Here is a 16304-nt window from a genome sequence, read left to right as displayed (position 1 = left end):
CAGGGTTTCTCTGTGGTTTTGGAGCCTGTCCTGGAACTAGCTCTTGTAGACCAGGCTGGTCTCGAACTCACAAAGATCCGCCTGCCTCTGCCTCCCAAGTGCTGGGATTAAAGGCGTGCGCCACCACCGCCCGGCTCTGACGATCTCATTTTGATCCCTGGGACCCACATGGTAAATGGAGTTCTCAGACAACCTCCCCCCCCCAATTAAAAACAAATAGCTTGGACAGCCTGCAAGGTCAGGTTGGGACCTGTGGCCTGAGCAACCCCTTGGGCTTCAGGCAGGATTGTCACCCAGTCTCCCAAGAGGGCAGCTGGTCTCCTGTGCCTGGTTGGTGAGCTGTGCTGGGTTGTGGCATCAGGGAGCACACAGAGACTGGCTGAGATGCAAATGCTGGGGTTCTTGGGAAAAATCTTGGTCTTTCCCTACACGATGGACCTGCTCCCCTAGCCTGCTGCCTTGGACCCATTCTGCCCTGGAGTGTCTTGGCCAGCTCCTATGCCCACTGGCCCTTTCTTGGCTGGAGGAACAGAGGACAAGCATGTAAAGTTAAAGAGACCTTGGCTGTTGCCACACCAGCACCTTTTGGGGTCACCATTTGGGAATGCTCCCTAAAGTGCAAATCTCCTGGTGGGATCCCTGGGTGATTGCTCCTGCCTTGCCACCAAGCTTAAGGCTCAGAACTCCCAGGAAGTAGATCCCCTTGACAGTAGAAATGCCTAGACCAGAGAGAGCCCCTGAAGGCGGGGGAGGGGGGATATGCCAGTCTCCCAATTCCGTTCTCCCAATTCCGCTATGTCCTGGAGGAACACTTGCTTGCTCTCCTAGAGGATCCAAATTCAGTTTCCAGCACTTACAGCTGGCCCACAAAGCCTGTGACTCCAGCTTCGGGGGATCTGAGACCCTGTTCTTGCCTCTCTGATAGCTACACATGAGTGGAACATACACAGAGACACTCACAAACATTTTTAAAAAAGATTTACTTATTTTTGTGTTCACTGGCACTTTGCCTGCATGTATATCTGTGTGAAGATGCCAGATCCTGTGAGCTGCCATGTGAGTGCGGGAGTTGAACCCGAGTCTTCTGGAAGAGCAGCCAGTGCTCTCAACCACTGAGCCATTAGCGTAGGAGTTTCTTCCGTTTCTGTGTTGCTTTTATTGGTTAATTAATAAAGAAACTGCCTTGGCTTAGTTGATAGGGCAGAATTTAGGCAGGCAGAGAAAACAGAACTGAATGCTGGGAGGAAGAAGGGCAGAGGGAGAGAAGCCATGGATCCTCTGCCTGAGATGGACTCCGGTTAGAATCTCCGGTAAGCCACTGGCATGTGGTGATATACAGATTAATGGAGATGGGTTAAACTAATATGGAAGAGTTAGCCAATAAGAAGTTAGAGTTAATAGCCAAGCAGTGTTTTAATTGATACAGTTTCTGTGTGGTTATTTCGGGTGTAAGCTAGCTGGGTGGCCCGGACAAACAGGGGGCCTCCCCTCCTCATACAACAAGCCATCTCTTCAGTCTCACACACATTTTTCTTTTTTTAAAAGAGAAAATAAACCAGACAAGATGGTGCACACCTTTAATCCCAGCACTCAGGAGGCAGAGGCAGGAAAATCTCTGTGAGTTCAAGGTCAACCCGGTCTACAGAGAGAATTATAGGACAGCTGGGGCAACATAGTGAGGCTCTGTCTCAACAAACACACAAACAACAACAAAACAAAAACACAAAATCAAAAAAGAGTGGGAAATTAAATATTGAAGTAAAATATCTCCATATTTTTAAATCTTTTGATCGTCTTTGCCTTTGTGCGCATGCGTGTGTGTGTGTGTGTGTGTGTGTGCGCGCGTGCGCGCAAAGGAAAGAAATCCTAGGAGGCACTGAGGAAGCTACGGCCAGAGGAGCATAAATTTGAATCCAGAGTGGGATACAAAATGCATCATTGTCTCAAAAAGAAAAGCAAACAGGCCGGGCGGTGGTGGCGCACGCCTTTAATCCCAGCACTTGGGAGGCCGAGGCAGGCGGATCTCTGTGAGTTCGAGACCAGCCTGGTCTACAAGAGCTAGTTCCAGGACAGGCTCCAAAACCACAGAGAAACCCTGTCTCGAAAAACCAAAAAAAAAAAAAAACAAAAAACAAAAAAAAACAAAACAAAGAAAAGCAAACAAACAACGATAAAATCAAAGAAAATAGAGAAGAGTAAATGCTCTAAAAAAATTTTCACAAGGAGGAAGGCCATCAAAGATGAGCTTGCCGCCAGGGGGCAGCCTAAGCCGGCGGGGCTTAACCGGTTGCCCAGGTCCTTCTCTTTCCGCCAAGAAAGTCCTGTGAAGGAGCAAGTTCTTGGCTAATCCCATGAGGGGTAGGTCTCAGAAGAGCTCATGGATCTTCCTGGAGGCCTCTGGCTAAGGGTCAGCGGCTCGGTCCTGGACGAAGTTGTGGGCGGAGGACAGAGGGCGCCCCTGAGCTCAGATGACACAAGGTCTGCTCGGTTTCACCGATTGCTGCGTCGTATCAACAGCTTTAATGGATGCGCTGGAAAACAGTGCCAGGGCATCATAGACCCCAAACAGCCTTTGGGCCTAAGGAGCTGCCTCTCCCTCGGTGGGCGCGGGCCTGGAGCAGCAGGAAGTAAGAGGGGGTGCCAGGCGGCGGGAGAAGTGGTCATGGGCGCGTGGGGCAAGACGTTGGTGCCACTGCTGCTGGTGGTGGCGGCGGTGGCCTCACAGTCAACCCTTTTGCAGGTGGAACCTGAGAATCCCTGTGAGCTGCTCTGAGGGTACTGTTGTGGGATTGGGGGCGGCCACAGGGAGATGGGGAGGTGAAGGTGAAGTGTCTCGCATTCTCTCACTTCATTGCAGTATGGCAGGAAGCGGACCTATTGTCAGGTAAAGCGGTCAGAACATGCTTCCTGCGTGGTGGGCCTGCACCGGGGTGCGCCTCAACCATTCCTCTCCTTCGCCCCAGGATCCAGAACTCGTGTGTTTCTATTAACGGCCCCTGGGGTGGGGGTGGGGACAGGTGCGCACGGATCACGTGGGAGTGTCCCCGCGAATCCTTAGGACGTCCTTCCCTCCCCATGCCCTTCAGTTACAAAGTGTGAGTGTGGTGTGTGTGTGTGTGTGTGTGTGTGTGTGTGTGTGTGTGTGTGTGTCTGCTCAGTCTGTTCCTCCTCACAGGACCCTGTGGTCACAGGACCATCCCTTCACGTATAGTGGGTGGCGATGACGCAGAGCTCGGCCGCTGGCCATGGCAAGGGAGCCTGCGCATATGGGGTTCCCACTTATGTGGAGCGACCTTGCTCAACCGGCGCTGGGTGCTTACAGCTGCCCATTGCTTCCAAAAGTGAGTGTGGGGTCAAGCCGGGGCAGTTGAGGGCTAGGGAGTTTAGTGCCTGGGTAGGCATTTTAGTGTAGCCCCAGGAGTATCTGTGATGGGCTAAATCCGTTATAAGAATTTATAACATAATGCCCCAGGAGGGAACCTTTTCCCAGTTCTTCTAGAATGTTCTTTCAGGACATTCTCTGTCCCTCTTCTACCTCCGCTTTCTTCCTCAAGACCTTCCCAAATATCCCCACATGCTTTCCATGTTTGCTCAGATCTTTTGGGGTCTGCACAAGGGTTTCCTTAGGCCCAACTGCTGTCTTTAGGACAGCTCTAAGAGATGGCAAGACCACTTTTCTGCTCCCCGATCCCAGTGCCCAGGAGCAAGGACTGTTTCCAGCCTGTCTGGGTTCTGTGCTTCCTATAGAAGGCTTCTGTGCTCATAAGAAGGCCTTGGCAATTACACTAAGAATGAGCAGCCTTACAGAGGCACCACAGAGAGAGGCCCAGGTGAACTCAGGTGGCCTGTCTGCTCTCTCCTTCTCTGGCAGGGATAGTGATCCCTTTGATTGGACAGTCCAGTTTGGCGAGCTGACTTCCAAGCCATCTCTCTGGAACCTACAGGCCTATTCCAACCGTTACCAGATAGAAGACATCTTCCTGAGCCCCAAGTATACGCAGTCATATCCCCATGACATCGCCCTACTGAAGCTGTCATCTCCTGTTAACTACAATAACCATATCCAGCCCATCTGCCTCCTGAACTCCACATTCAAGTTTGAGAACCGAAATGACTGTTGGGTGACCGGCTGGGGGACTATTGGAGAGGATGAAAGTGAGTCTGGGTACAGACGGGGTCGGGGGAGGGGCGCCTCCCCGTTCTTCCACACCAGCCCCTCCCTGACTCTGCCGCTGCAGTGAGTCCCTCTCCTCCACCACGGAACATTTTCTCATCAATTTTTTTTTTTTTTACTTATGCTTTCCAGGAGGACAGAAGGCAGCCCTTTCCTTCCAGACAGGGTGCAGGCTGGAGCTCAGAGGTGCCAGGAGGCCTGCAGGGGCGGGGGGATCCCATAGGACCCACAGGGTGACTTTTGCAGTATTGTATTTATGATCTCTCTACTTCTGCAGCCACCCTCATCCGTGAGTGTCAGGAAGCACGCCCCTCCATGCCTGTTCCATCCCCATCCAGATTCTGACAGTGCATGCCTTGCAATTCCCAAGTCATTTCCCTCTGTACTCACCACTGAAATCCCTTTGAAGGTCCTTAGAGGACATCATCAAACCCCTGCCTGCAGTTCAACAGGAACACTCCCCCCCAAGATGCACTGATCCCATGCTGCCTTGGGGCTTACAACCCCATAGCCTGGGCATGCCCTTTGTGTTCAGAGTGACCCTGCCTGCTCCCTGAGCTGGCCCTTTTCTGCAATGTCCCCTAATAAGACTGGCAGTGATAGAGTCATCTCCTTTCCTGCATGGCATGTGTTTGGCCCTGTTACAGGCTTGGGGACCCTGGTGCAGCAAAGCGACAGCGTAACTAAAAGATTCATGTTATTATTATTTTTTTTTGTGCATGGGTGTTTTGCCAGCACGTGGATGTCTCGGATCCCTGGAGCTGGAGTTATAGACAGGTGTGAGCGGCCACACAGGTGCTGCAAATTAAACCTAGGTCTTTTGGACCCGGCTCCCTATCCCAGCAGCGTAATTTTTAAAAGGGGATTTTAAATATTTTATTTAATTCATATGCGTGTGAGTGCATCTGAGTGTATGTGCAGATGTGTACAAGATGTCCACAGAGGAACCCCCAGGACTGGAGTTACAGGTGTTTCTGAGCCTCTTAGCAATGCTGGGGTCCCCACTTGTGTCCTCATTACTCAGAAAGTGCTCTCAACCACTGAGCCATCCCTCCAGGCAGCTTTAAAGGGATCACATCTATTTGTTTTTTTTTAAAACATTTATTTTTTTAAAGGGCCATTGCCAGGTGGTGGTGGTGTCTGCCTTTAACCCCAGCACTCAGGAGACAGAGGCAGGCGGGTCTCTGTGAGTTTGAGGCCAGCCTTGTCTACAAAGAGAGTTCCAGGCCAGCCAGGGCTACACAGAAAAACCTTGTCTTGAAAAACAAAGCAAAAATATTTATTTTACTTGTTAAGTGTTTATGTGCTTGAGTGTATCTATGAATACCATATACATGCAATACCTGCAGAGACCAGAAGAGGGTTTTGGCTCCTCAGGAACTGGAGTTACAGGTGGTTGTGAGCTGCTTGTGGGTGCTGGGAACTGAAACCAAGTCCTCTGCAACAGCTGTCAGCGCTCTTAACAGCCGAACCTTCTCTCCAGCCCTGATTGTTTCATATGTGATGGGGTTGGGGCAAATTCACACAGTGGCTCATATGTGAAAGCCAGAGACAACTTCCAAGAGTTGTGGGTCTTGGGGATCAAAACCAGACTTGATGGCAAGGGCCTTTACCCACTGAACCATTTCATCTGGGCAATAGTGTATTTTTATGTCCACTTTATAGCTGAGGTAATAGTGGGTATCATGGAGAGTGTCCAAGGCCCCAGAACTAGGAGGTGAGGCCAAGGTTCAATGGGGATTGGCAGGGAGAATAGAAAACCCGACGCTGAGTCTGCCTGTTAGGCAGGAGTCCATTTCCTTCTAGAGGGTTGTGAGCCCAGGAGTCCACCCAGGTCCACTTCGCTGCCCTTTGCAGAGCAGGTGGTCATGGTGGCAGGTGGCAGTGTGGGGGGTGTTTGTCTCCTTGAGCCTTGGCTTCTCTCTTCTCAGTACACAGACTCAGGCAGCAGGCCCTTCAGGTGTGGATATAGGTTCTGTTCCCCTTGCAGCTGGGACACGCTGAACAAGACATTTGGCTGAACCATGCCTCAGTTTCCTCTTGTGTGGGATAGAATAACGGAAGCTCTGGCTTCTGAGAGCACGCTCGAGATCTGAGCTCTCAGCAGGCAGGAGACACCCTCTGCAGCTATTGCCACCCTGGCCACTGAGTCAGACAGTGCTAGGAGCCTAGACTCGGGGATCCAACATCTGGGAGTCCTCATCGGCTCCGACAGTTCACTAGTGCCTTTCGGTAAGGGGGCTCTTCCCCAGAACTGTTTTTAAAATAATGTATCCTGATGCTGTTATATCCTGGAGGTGTTTTAGGCTCTTGGCTCAGGCCTAAGAAAAGCTTAGAAGGAAAGAGCATCACAGAGCTGCTACCCCTGGTCCAGTACCTGGATGTCTTACAGGATTTGGCTGCTGTATCCACTGATTTCTTCAGCATCACAGCCCCCCCCACCCCTCCCCGTACATATTTTGGTTACATGCGCAGGCAGGGACTTACATTCTCCACCCAGCCTGGGGATGGCATTAACAGTGGCTCCATCCATCAAGTCCTGTGATGCCAATTACCCACGCTGTTAGTGTGGGGCTGCAGCTGGGGACCACTGATGTCTCAGGCACAGCAGGTGCCCCAGGATACCCCTGTTTCCACACCCTATGCTATTCCTGCCAGAAGAAGGGGATCCAGGGGCCCATCTCTCTGTTCTGTCCCTCCACAGGTTTGCCAACTCCCTACACTCTCCAGGAAGTGCAAGTAGCCATCTTCAACAACAGCATGTGCAACCACATGTTCCAGAAGACAGACTTCCGAATAAACATCTGGGGGGATATGGTTTGCGCTGGCAATCCTGCTGGTGGCAAGGACGCCTGCTTTGTGAGTATCACAGCACCCCACCATGGCTTCTGGGCCCAGTACCTACCATTCCTAGCTCCATCTTCCGTCCAGCCGAGTTTCACAAGGTACCTCATTCACTCTCAGGCCAACCCTGGGAAATAGACTGTGGCCCCATTTTGCAGATGAAGAAGCTGAAGCTCCAGGGCTGTCAGGGCAGGGAGTCAGATCCTTACCTAATCTGCCAGTTCCACAGCACTCCCTCTCCCTTGGCCTCCCTCCTAGTCCCACTTGTTACCCTCCAGGCCAGGCTTACCTGTGCTGCTCCTCAGGGTGACTCAGGAGGACCTTTGGTGTGCGACCAGGATACGGTGTGGTATCAGGTTGGAGTTGTGAGCTGGGGTATAGGCTGTGGGCGGCCCAACCGGCCTGGAGTCTACACCAACATCAGTCATCATTACAACTGGATCCGGTCGACCATGATCCGCAATGGGATGCTCAGGCCTGACCCAGCCCCCCTGCTGTTGTTTCTAACTCTGTTCTGGGTCCCCTCACTGCTGAGGCCTGCCTGGGCCCACCTGTGAAAATACTGTCATCTTTTCTATCATGTTTGTTAATAAACATGCTTATATTTTCATAGTTTTCCTTCTACTTGGATGGCTTCCCATACAAGCACCTCCTTTCTCTCAGTTCAAGCCCTGTATCTAATCCCTGAAATCTTGGCCCATCTGCATCAAGTTCTGGCTTTAAGCAGTAACATCCATTTAGTGCAATTACAAAAACTACAATTTGTGGCTGGGCATGGAAGCACTCACCTGTAACCCAGAACATGGGAGACAGAGGCAGGAGGATCAGGATCCTTCTGCAAAGAGCAGCATCCAGGACAGCGAGTTCAGCTTGATTAAGGTCCCTGCTCCCAGTGGCACAGGCTGGGTTTCCCAGTATGCCCAGTGGGAGCTCTGCTGCTAACGGCACAGGCTGGGTTTCCCAGTATGCCCAGTATGCTCAGTATGCCCAGTGGGAGTTCTGCTGCTCCTGAGCCTTTCTGTTTTCTTTTTGAGACATGCTCTGGGGTCCTCTGGTCCCTTCTCCTCCCTGATCCAGGAGTCAGAGCATCCGCAACCCTCATCTTTTGTTGACGTGGGACCAGTGCATAGCGTGCCTGGCACTGCACAACCACAGGACGCACCCAGGCTCCTCGGGAGCTGTTCTGATCACACCCCACAGCTCTGGAACTGAGACTCTGGGGTAAAGGATGTGACCAAACCCCACAGGGGCAAAACCAGGGACTTCCACCCTCTGTTCTTTATTGCCGTGTCCAAGGACCCCCAGGAGATGGAAGGAAGGGGACAAGGTGGACATGAACTGAAGTCTTCAGGACATTTGTTCTAGTTAGGCAAACCTCACTCTGACCCATCAACTGTGTTTCAACCAGAAAAAGCCCAAGTCCCTGCTATGTGACCACATAGGGTAGGCACCTACATGTCCATCACTGTCCACCAGGGAGCAGTCATGGGCCTGCTCCCATGACTTTGGTTCAGAGGCAGCCAGAAGGAGGGAGGGAGGCTTGCCAACACTGATGTGGTGCAGGAGAGGCACAGGACACTCTGACTCCTGTGCTGTTTCTGCTTCCTCATAGATCTCTGTTGTTTGGCCATCTTCCATTTGGTCTCTGAAGCGTTATGCCTGAGGGCTTGCAGCTCCCTAGAACCCCAAATGCACAGCTGAACCTGAAATTTTCCTTGGCGATGACGTGGATGAGACTGCTTTTGCCTTTACTTATTTCCATCCACTAGTAATTTCCAGAGGACAGAGGCCATCTAAGAGAAGAGGCTCAAGGGAATGTGTCAAAGTCAAAAGGCGGTTCACAGCTACCAAGTGACCCCTATGTGTGTGGTCAGAGGCCAATGACACCTGCTGAAACCCTGAGACGGGCAGCCGCCAAGTAGCTTTTCTAGCTAGGGAAGCCCACGGGAAGCAGAGAGCTGTAGCCGAGGGGTGGGGCTGAGAGCATGGGCCCCACGATGGAGAAAGCTGTGGCCTGGACAAGAACAGATGTCCCAGGGCGTCTCAGTGGTGTAAGAGTTGATGATGAGTTGGGGGTGGGTTAACTAGATCCCTTAACTAGAACAGGACTTAGTAACTTTCTTCCTTTTGGCTCTTTGTCACTGGAGAGGTTTTTAGAAGAGATCTATTTATTCTTTAACTTTTAGTCATGTGTATGCATGTGTTTCTGTGTGGGGCTATGTACATAGAAGAACACTTGCATGCAGAGGCTGGAAGAGGGTGTTGGATCTCCAGGGCCTGAAGCTAAAGGCAGCTGAAGGTACCACCATCTGATCTAAGTGCTGGGACCAAACTTTTGGCCAGAAGAGCAACAGTGCTCTTAACCACTGAACTGTCTCTCCAGTCTCTTACTGGGAAAATTTTATGTGACCCCAGTATGTGAGTATATAAAATAGGTGTACCAATTTACTAATAATCGATCACAAAGAACTTTTTAAAAACAATTCTTTGGAATATGCAAGTTTTACCATTTAAAAAATATTTATTGGTTGTGTATATGTGTGTGAGCTGGGAAGGTAGAAGAGGGTGTCAACTCTTCCACAGCTGGGGTCACAGGTTATCGTGACCTACTGATGAGGGTGCTGGGGACCAAACTCTGATCCTCTGGAGGAGCAACAAAAATTCTTAACCACTGAACCGTCTCCCCAGCCCCCACAACCGTTTTTTTCCTGAATACAAACCTGTATGCTAACAAGATGCCATTTGTCTACAATCCAAAGACATAACAATCTGATACTTAACATGCTGAAGAGTGATATGGGAAACAGTTAAGTCTTTGTTTCCTGTAATTAAACTATTATGTTTCCGTAAGACCAGAAAACTTTGTATGAACAGTAAAAATCAAAACAATGCAATTATTAAGACAATAGTTTTGAATCTTAGCCCAGACACTTCAGGCAGCATTGGCCTTGTGTGGTACGGCGGTATGTGGTATATGCAAGGCACGGTGTACACTGTATGTTTAGAACCAAGGCTTCGGTGAGGTCCCAGGACGCACGATGGACACGTCCCATCAGAACATCTCAGGTTCCTTATGCCTTTGATGTTTTAGTCATCACACCTTCAGAAATTGCTTACCGTTACCGCCCCCCATTCTTCTATTCCGTTATGCCACGGGGCACCAGGAGAAGGGCGGCTGAGGGACTTCTTGAGGATTAGAGACCCAGTGGGTTGCATGGCTGAGTTGGGGTGTAAACTGGATAGAAAGGAAAATGTCAGAACCCCAAAGCATGTTCACAACCCAGCACCTCCTCCCTCCTGGCTGCTGGGGCAGTGTCCCCATAACTCCTCTTGTTATTGTGCTTCAACACCAAGTACCCAGAAAACAGGGGCACACTCTCTCACATTCCAGAGTGAAGGTGGGCCTGCCCCGCCTCTTACAATCCAGCTTTTTATTTTGAAGCAGCCAGAGGATGACTTGCAAGAGTCAGTTCTTTCCTTCCAACATGTTGGTCCCAGGGATCGAACTCAGTTTGGCGGGCTTGGCGGCAAGCACCGCTATCCACCGAGCCATCTCACTGACCCACATATGGATTTTTAATCATGCTAATAAAGAAGGAATACATGTGATTGGCACCTTGGTTTTCTAATCAAGTGCTGAGTTTTCTGGGTTAGAGCGTAGCAGAAACGTTCAGCACAGAGAGAAAGGACTTGGCGGGAGTATTGATGAAGGTTGCTACCTATCTCAGTAAGGAGAAATGTCATCTCCCAGTCCTGGTTGCTTCTCAGTGTCTTCCCCCAGCAGCGTAGACTCAGGTCCATCTACAAAGACAGCCTGTGTTCCTCCCTGTACAGATATGCCACTTGGCTTCTGATCCTTCTTCCCCTCCCATCGGTCTCCTCTGGTTCCTGCGGTTCCAGGGATCAGCTAGGGATATACGGAGGAGCCAGCTTCCTCCTTGGCCCTAGAAATCACCCTCTGGACAGACTGTCCCAAGACCAGACCAGGATCTAGCTTCCAAGTGAGGACAGAAGCTTCCTGTAGCTGACCAGCATGGTGCTGTGGGTGTGGCTCTGAGAGGGTCGTAGATGGAGACACACTCATCCAGAGTGTTCAGAGGGTCTTTCCTAGTCCTCTATCACGAGAGGTGGGATACCAGAGCCAGGTGTTAAAGCCACCTTCTGCCACACAAGGACTCAGCAGCCCAGGGTCCACCTCTGTTGGAGGAGAAGGCCTCATTGTTCCAGTCCCTGGCACAATGCAGACTGGGCTGTGCCCAGGGCAGTTGATAAATGCCCAGGAAATCCCCCTTTGGGGAGTCCTGATCCTGAGGTACAAAAGGCCTGTGTTGAGCATTCCTTAGTGTAGGCTGAGGGCCAGCTCTGTAGCTGGGGGGATACGAAGAAAGACACTCTGGGGTTGGACCCCCACCTGCGCATGTGAGGACTGCACCTGTCCAATGTGGGTGTAGCTGGGCGAGTGTGTATTTTCACACGTAGATGTGGAAAAGTGTGACAGCCATTACCACATACCAACAATATGAAACTGTTCTTTACTTGTGTAACTGGGCAGATCCCACAATCCCTTTTGGCCTGGCTAGCCACTGTCTGTTCCTTCCACCCCACCCTCCACTCAAGGGGTACTTCCTTGAATCTCAGCCAGCCAGACCCTCCTTTTGGCACCTGAAGTGACAGCAAACCCACAGAAATGCTCCCGGGCTGGGCTGGGACAGAACACAAGCCCCCTTTGTGCTCCTTCCAGGCCCCTGGCTCCAAGAGCAGGTCTGCCGAGAGCTTAGGCCCTTCGCCTCCTCCACCTCCCCAAAGGTCCTCCTGGAGCATCAGCAGGGGACCTGTTGCCCTGTCCACAGCTAAGCCTCCATTGTGTCTGCAGAGAAGAGATGTAAGGAGGGCTGGGAGGGCAGGTGAGGTGGGCTCTCACCTCTGCAACATCCATGGATGGAGTGCGCTACAAGCCTCCCTAGGGAGCCAGTGCAGTACTCGGAACAGCGCAGGTGTCCTGCTAAGAGAGCTTTTCCCAGCCCCGTCAAAGATGTCAAAGACAGCTGCTGCGCAGAGCTCCTTACCCTCTACTTTGTCCAGCCAATCAGGGACGGGGCTGTAACTGCTCCAGGGTAAGGAGTAAGTGTGGACAGGGTCAGAAGTCCGTTTGAAGGACCAGGCAACACAACTCTGTGCTTCGGGAGCCATCAGCAGCTGCAGACAGCAGACAAATGCCCTGACTCTTGACCTTGGCGACAGGGAAGGCATCAGGATTGCAGAAATTTTTCTTGTTCTTTTTATGCTAAGTGTGGTGGTGCATATTCCAGAAAAATCTCAGGACTGGGGAGGCAGAGGCAGACAGATCTCTGTGCCTATGAGGCCAGCCTAGTCTATACAGTGAGTTCTAGGCCAGCCAGGGATACATAGTAATACACTGTCTTCAAAAAAGGAAAGATTTATTTTTAATTATGTGTGTCCATGTCCACTTAGGGGGTCAATGAACACACAATGTTCGTGTGAGTACAGTGTCCTTGGAGACCAGAAGAGGCAGCCAATCTCCTGCAGCTAGAGTTGTCAGTGGTGTGGGCCACCTGATGTGGCTGCTAGGGACAGAATTCAGGTCCTCTGGACGAGCTATCCATGTTCTTCTGTTAAACAGTGTTTCTCTGTGTAGCTCTGACTGTCCTGGAACTCGCTCTGTAGACCAGGAACTCACAAAGATCTGTCTGCCTCTGCCTCCCGAGTGCTGGGATTAAAGGCGTGCGCTGCCGCCGCCCTGCTGAGGTCTGGTATTACAGGTGTGCACCACCACTGCCCACTGCAGTCCATGTTCCTAACCAGTGAACCATCGCTCCAACCTGAAAATGTTCATGAGTCACAAAGTATATTTTTTTAAACTTTTCCGAGGATTATAACACATGAAAAGCACTCTTATCTCAAACACATGCCAGGCTACTTTGGCCTTTGCATCTCTAGTTTTCCCACCCCTTGTATAGGCATTAATAGCGCCTAGCTCAGGTAATGGAGGCCCATCCTAGTTCCGTAGCCCATCCCTCATTGCCATCCCTATGGGACCAGTGTCCCTAGTTCCTGGAAAGAGCCAGGCTGTGTACAAACAAGGCCATTCTTTGCACCTATTTGTAAGCTCACGAGGGCCTCAACAGGAATCAGGAGCAGAGGCAGAGTGGAGAAGGACAGGAACCAGGCAGGTGGCGAGTAGGGAGACTCAGAAAACAGGAGCCATCTGGAAGTCGGGAAGCTGACGGTGGACTTGTGAGTGGGCAACAGCATCAGGCAAAGGCTCAGACAGATGGGGAAGACTTTGCTGCATGCTGGCTCCCACAGGAACTCAGGAAAGCAAGTCTCACATGCAGGTAAGCAACAGAAATGCTCAGTACTGTCAGTGTCAGGACTGGCTGGGTGTGGAAGGGATGAGGAGGGACGAGGAGGGACGAGGAGGGACGAGGAAGGACGAGGAGGGATGAGGACCGAGAACTGTCACTGCAGAACGCTGGCACTAGCAGGTCTCTGTTTTGATGAGTCTTTTCATGCTTTTCCAATGAATAAATTTTTTTTTTTTTGGTTTTTCGAGACAGGGTTTCTCTGTGGTTTTGGAGCCTGTCCTGGAACTAGCTCTTGTAGACCAGGCTGGTCTTGAACTCACAGAGATCCGCCTGCCTCTGCCTCCCGAGTGCTGGGATTAAAGGCGTGCGCCACCACCGCCCGGCCAATAATTTTTTTTTTTAATTAGGAAAAAAGAAAGTCATGTAGAGAATGATGTAAACCATGAAAGGTCATCATTAATCAGAAGGAGAGAACTCAGAATAGGTGGCTAGCGGTCTAGGGAAGATGGATTGATTGCTCTCCATCCATTCACCATGATGAGGAAAGCGGTGTAGGGAGGATTCACGTTTCTTCTCATGACTCCTCGGTGATCCAGAAGGGACTTACCATAGTACTGCCCTCTGGCACCCTAGAGACATGCATCTGTTCTTCCTAGGGCGTTGTCCTTTACAGAGAATGACCTTGACCTACACAGCATAGCATCTGGTACTCGGGTGGAAAAAGCTCTGTGGATCTCCCTGGCAACACCGAGTTTCCACATGTGACGGAAGAAAGGACGGGAGCACAGTGGAGACCAAGGCTCACCCATCACATCCCTTGTGGTTAAGGAGCTGGGGGCTTCGCATCAGTCTGGCTTCTAGGCCTTGTCAACAATCATGACCTGGCGCTATTTCCAGAGACCCCATACCTTTCCTGAAGATGCTCCCTGCTTCAGCTGGGGTATCAAATGGCCTTCATTTCCTCCATCATTCTCCTACTCCCTCCATCTCTCCAGACCTCTCAAATGGGGTTTTTCAGTCCCTTGAAGTGAAGTCTGGAAATGATGGTATAGGACAGAGATCTTCGTGCTCCTTTCATGGGTCTTCCTTCAAGAAGGAACTGAGTAGGGGCAGATGGAGGAGGGATAAAAGGAAATAGATCAAGCTACCCAAGACCTAAGCCCTGGAGAGAAATATCACCACCCAGAAAAAGAAGAGGCTCTTGTGCTGGAAACAAAAGCCTGTATTTGGTTATAGCCATCTTAGTGACAAATTAAGTAAGCTCTTCAGAAGCCTCTGTAGGGCAAGTTCCAGGCCTAGGATAACCCTTATCTCTCTGTGAGTTAAGATCCCCGGCAGACCTGAAGTGATTAGCATTTCCCTTGTTAGTAAATACTTACAGACCCTCAGCATCTCCTCATCTCTCCCTATCAGCCAGGGGACGCCTCCAGACCTGGCATCCCAGCATCCTACCCTCACTCTGCCCTTTTGCCGTACAGTTCTCCTGAGAAAACAATAAAGTTGGCAGCTTGATCAGAATGCAGACTTGCTGTCCATTTCTTGTTCTCTTGCCCCTTCATTCCTCCCCTTCAGGGCTGATCCTGTTCCGATCATGTCCTGCTGGTCGGGACACTCTTGGAACTTGAGGAAGTAAGATAGAGATGGTTCAGTTGGCAAAGCGTTTGCCATCATGTATAAATATTTGAGTCTGAGTCCCAGCATCCCCAAAAAATCTGGGTACAACAGACTTTTATAGCCACATATGGCTATATATTATCTATTATATGGCTATAATACTAGTGCAGGAAAAGTGCAGAGGCAGGAGGATCCGAGGAGCCTGTTGGCAAGCCAGTCTAACTGAACCACTGAGCTCTAGGTCTAGTGAGAGATGTCTAAAAACAGGGATAAAGGGCTGGAAGGTGGCTCAGCAGCTGTTCTTCCAGAGTAGCGGGCTAGGACTCCAGCACTAACACCACTGTCTGTAACTCCAGTTCCAGGGGATCTGATACCTTCTTACGGCCTCCAAGGGCACCAAGCATAAAATTAGTACATTGACATATGTGTAGGCAAAACCAAAGAAGACATGAATTTTTTAAAATTAAAAATTAGGACATTTCAGGCCTTTAATCTTAGCGTTTGGGAGTCAGAGGTAGACCTCTGTAAATATGAGATAAATAGAGTCTATGTAGTGAGTTCCAGGTCAGCCAGGGTTATAGTATGACCTTGTCTTAAAAGAACTAAATGAAGAGGAGGAGGAGGAGGAGGAAGGGAAGAAGGAGGATGAGAAAAAAATAAGAAGACAACTGATGTACACTGACATGTGCACACACAATCATGTACCTTGGATCCACATGCACATACAAGTAACACAGAAAGGAAAGGCCCTTGATAGCTCAGTGGGAGAGCATGTGCCAAATGTATTGGTGGTCTGGGGTCAATCCACAGTAACACACAGACACATATAGACACACACACATATACACAGACACACACACACAGACACACATACAGACACATACACACACATATACACAGACATACACACACAGACACAGACACACATACAGATACAGACAGACACAAACACACAGACACATATACACACACATATACACAGACATATACACACAGACACACACATATACACATATACACACACATATATACACAGACACAAACAGATACACACACAGATATACACACAAATATACAAGGACACACACAGAGACACACACAAACACACACATATACACACAGATAAACACACACAGACATATACACACACAGACACACACATATAAACAGACACACACACAGACATACTGGCCTCAGGTGCTACAGATGGAATGGACAAGCGAGTTCACCCTCCCCTTAGTTTCTTTTTTTTTTTTTTTTAAATATTTATTTATTTACTATGTATACAATATTCTTTCTGTGTGTATGCCTGCAGGCCAGAAGAGGGCACCAGACCTCATTACAGA

General features: G+C 50.1%; 1 protein-coding gene across 1 annotated transcript; it reads left to right on the top strand.

Annotated features, from left to right (window-relative positions):
- The first annotated feature begins 2632 nt into the window (after window positions 1–2632).
- Prss21 (serine protease 21) lies at window positions 2633–7620 on the top strand. The gene is made up of 6 exons (XM_005349202.3): window positions 2633–2759; window positions 2858–2884; window positions 3176–3341; window positions 3872–4155; window positions 6879–7033; window positions 7324–7620. The coding sequence occupies exons 1-6, from the start codon at window positions 2663–2665 to the stop codon at window positions 7573–7575; spliced, it is 981 nt and encodes a 326-aa protein (XP_005349259.1). The 5' UTR covers window positions 2633–2662; the 3' UTR covers window positions 7576–7620.
- The last annotated feature ends 8684 nt before the right edge of the window (window positions 7621–16304 follow it).

This window comes from Microtus ochrogaster, chromosome 7 (assembly GCF_000317375.1).
Source record: "Microtus ochrogaster isolate Prairie Vole_2 chromosome 7, MicOch1.0, whole genome shotgun sequence".
In the NCBI taxonomy this organism is placed as follows: Eukaryota; Metazoa; Chordata; class Mammalia; order Rodentia; family Cricetidae; genus Microtus; species Microtus ochrogaster.
This window is presented reverse-complemented; position numbering and strand designations above follow the sequence as displayed.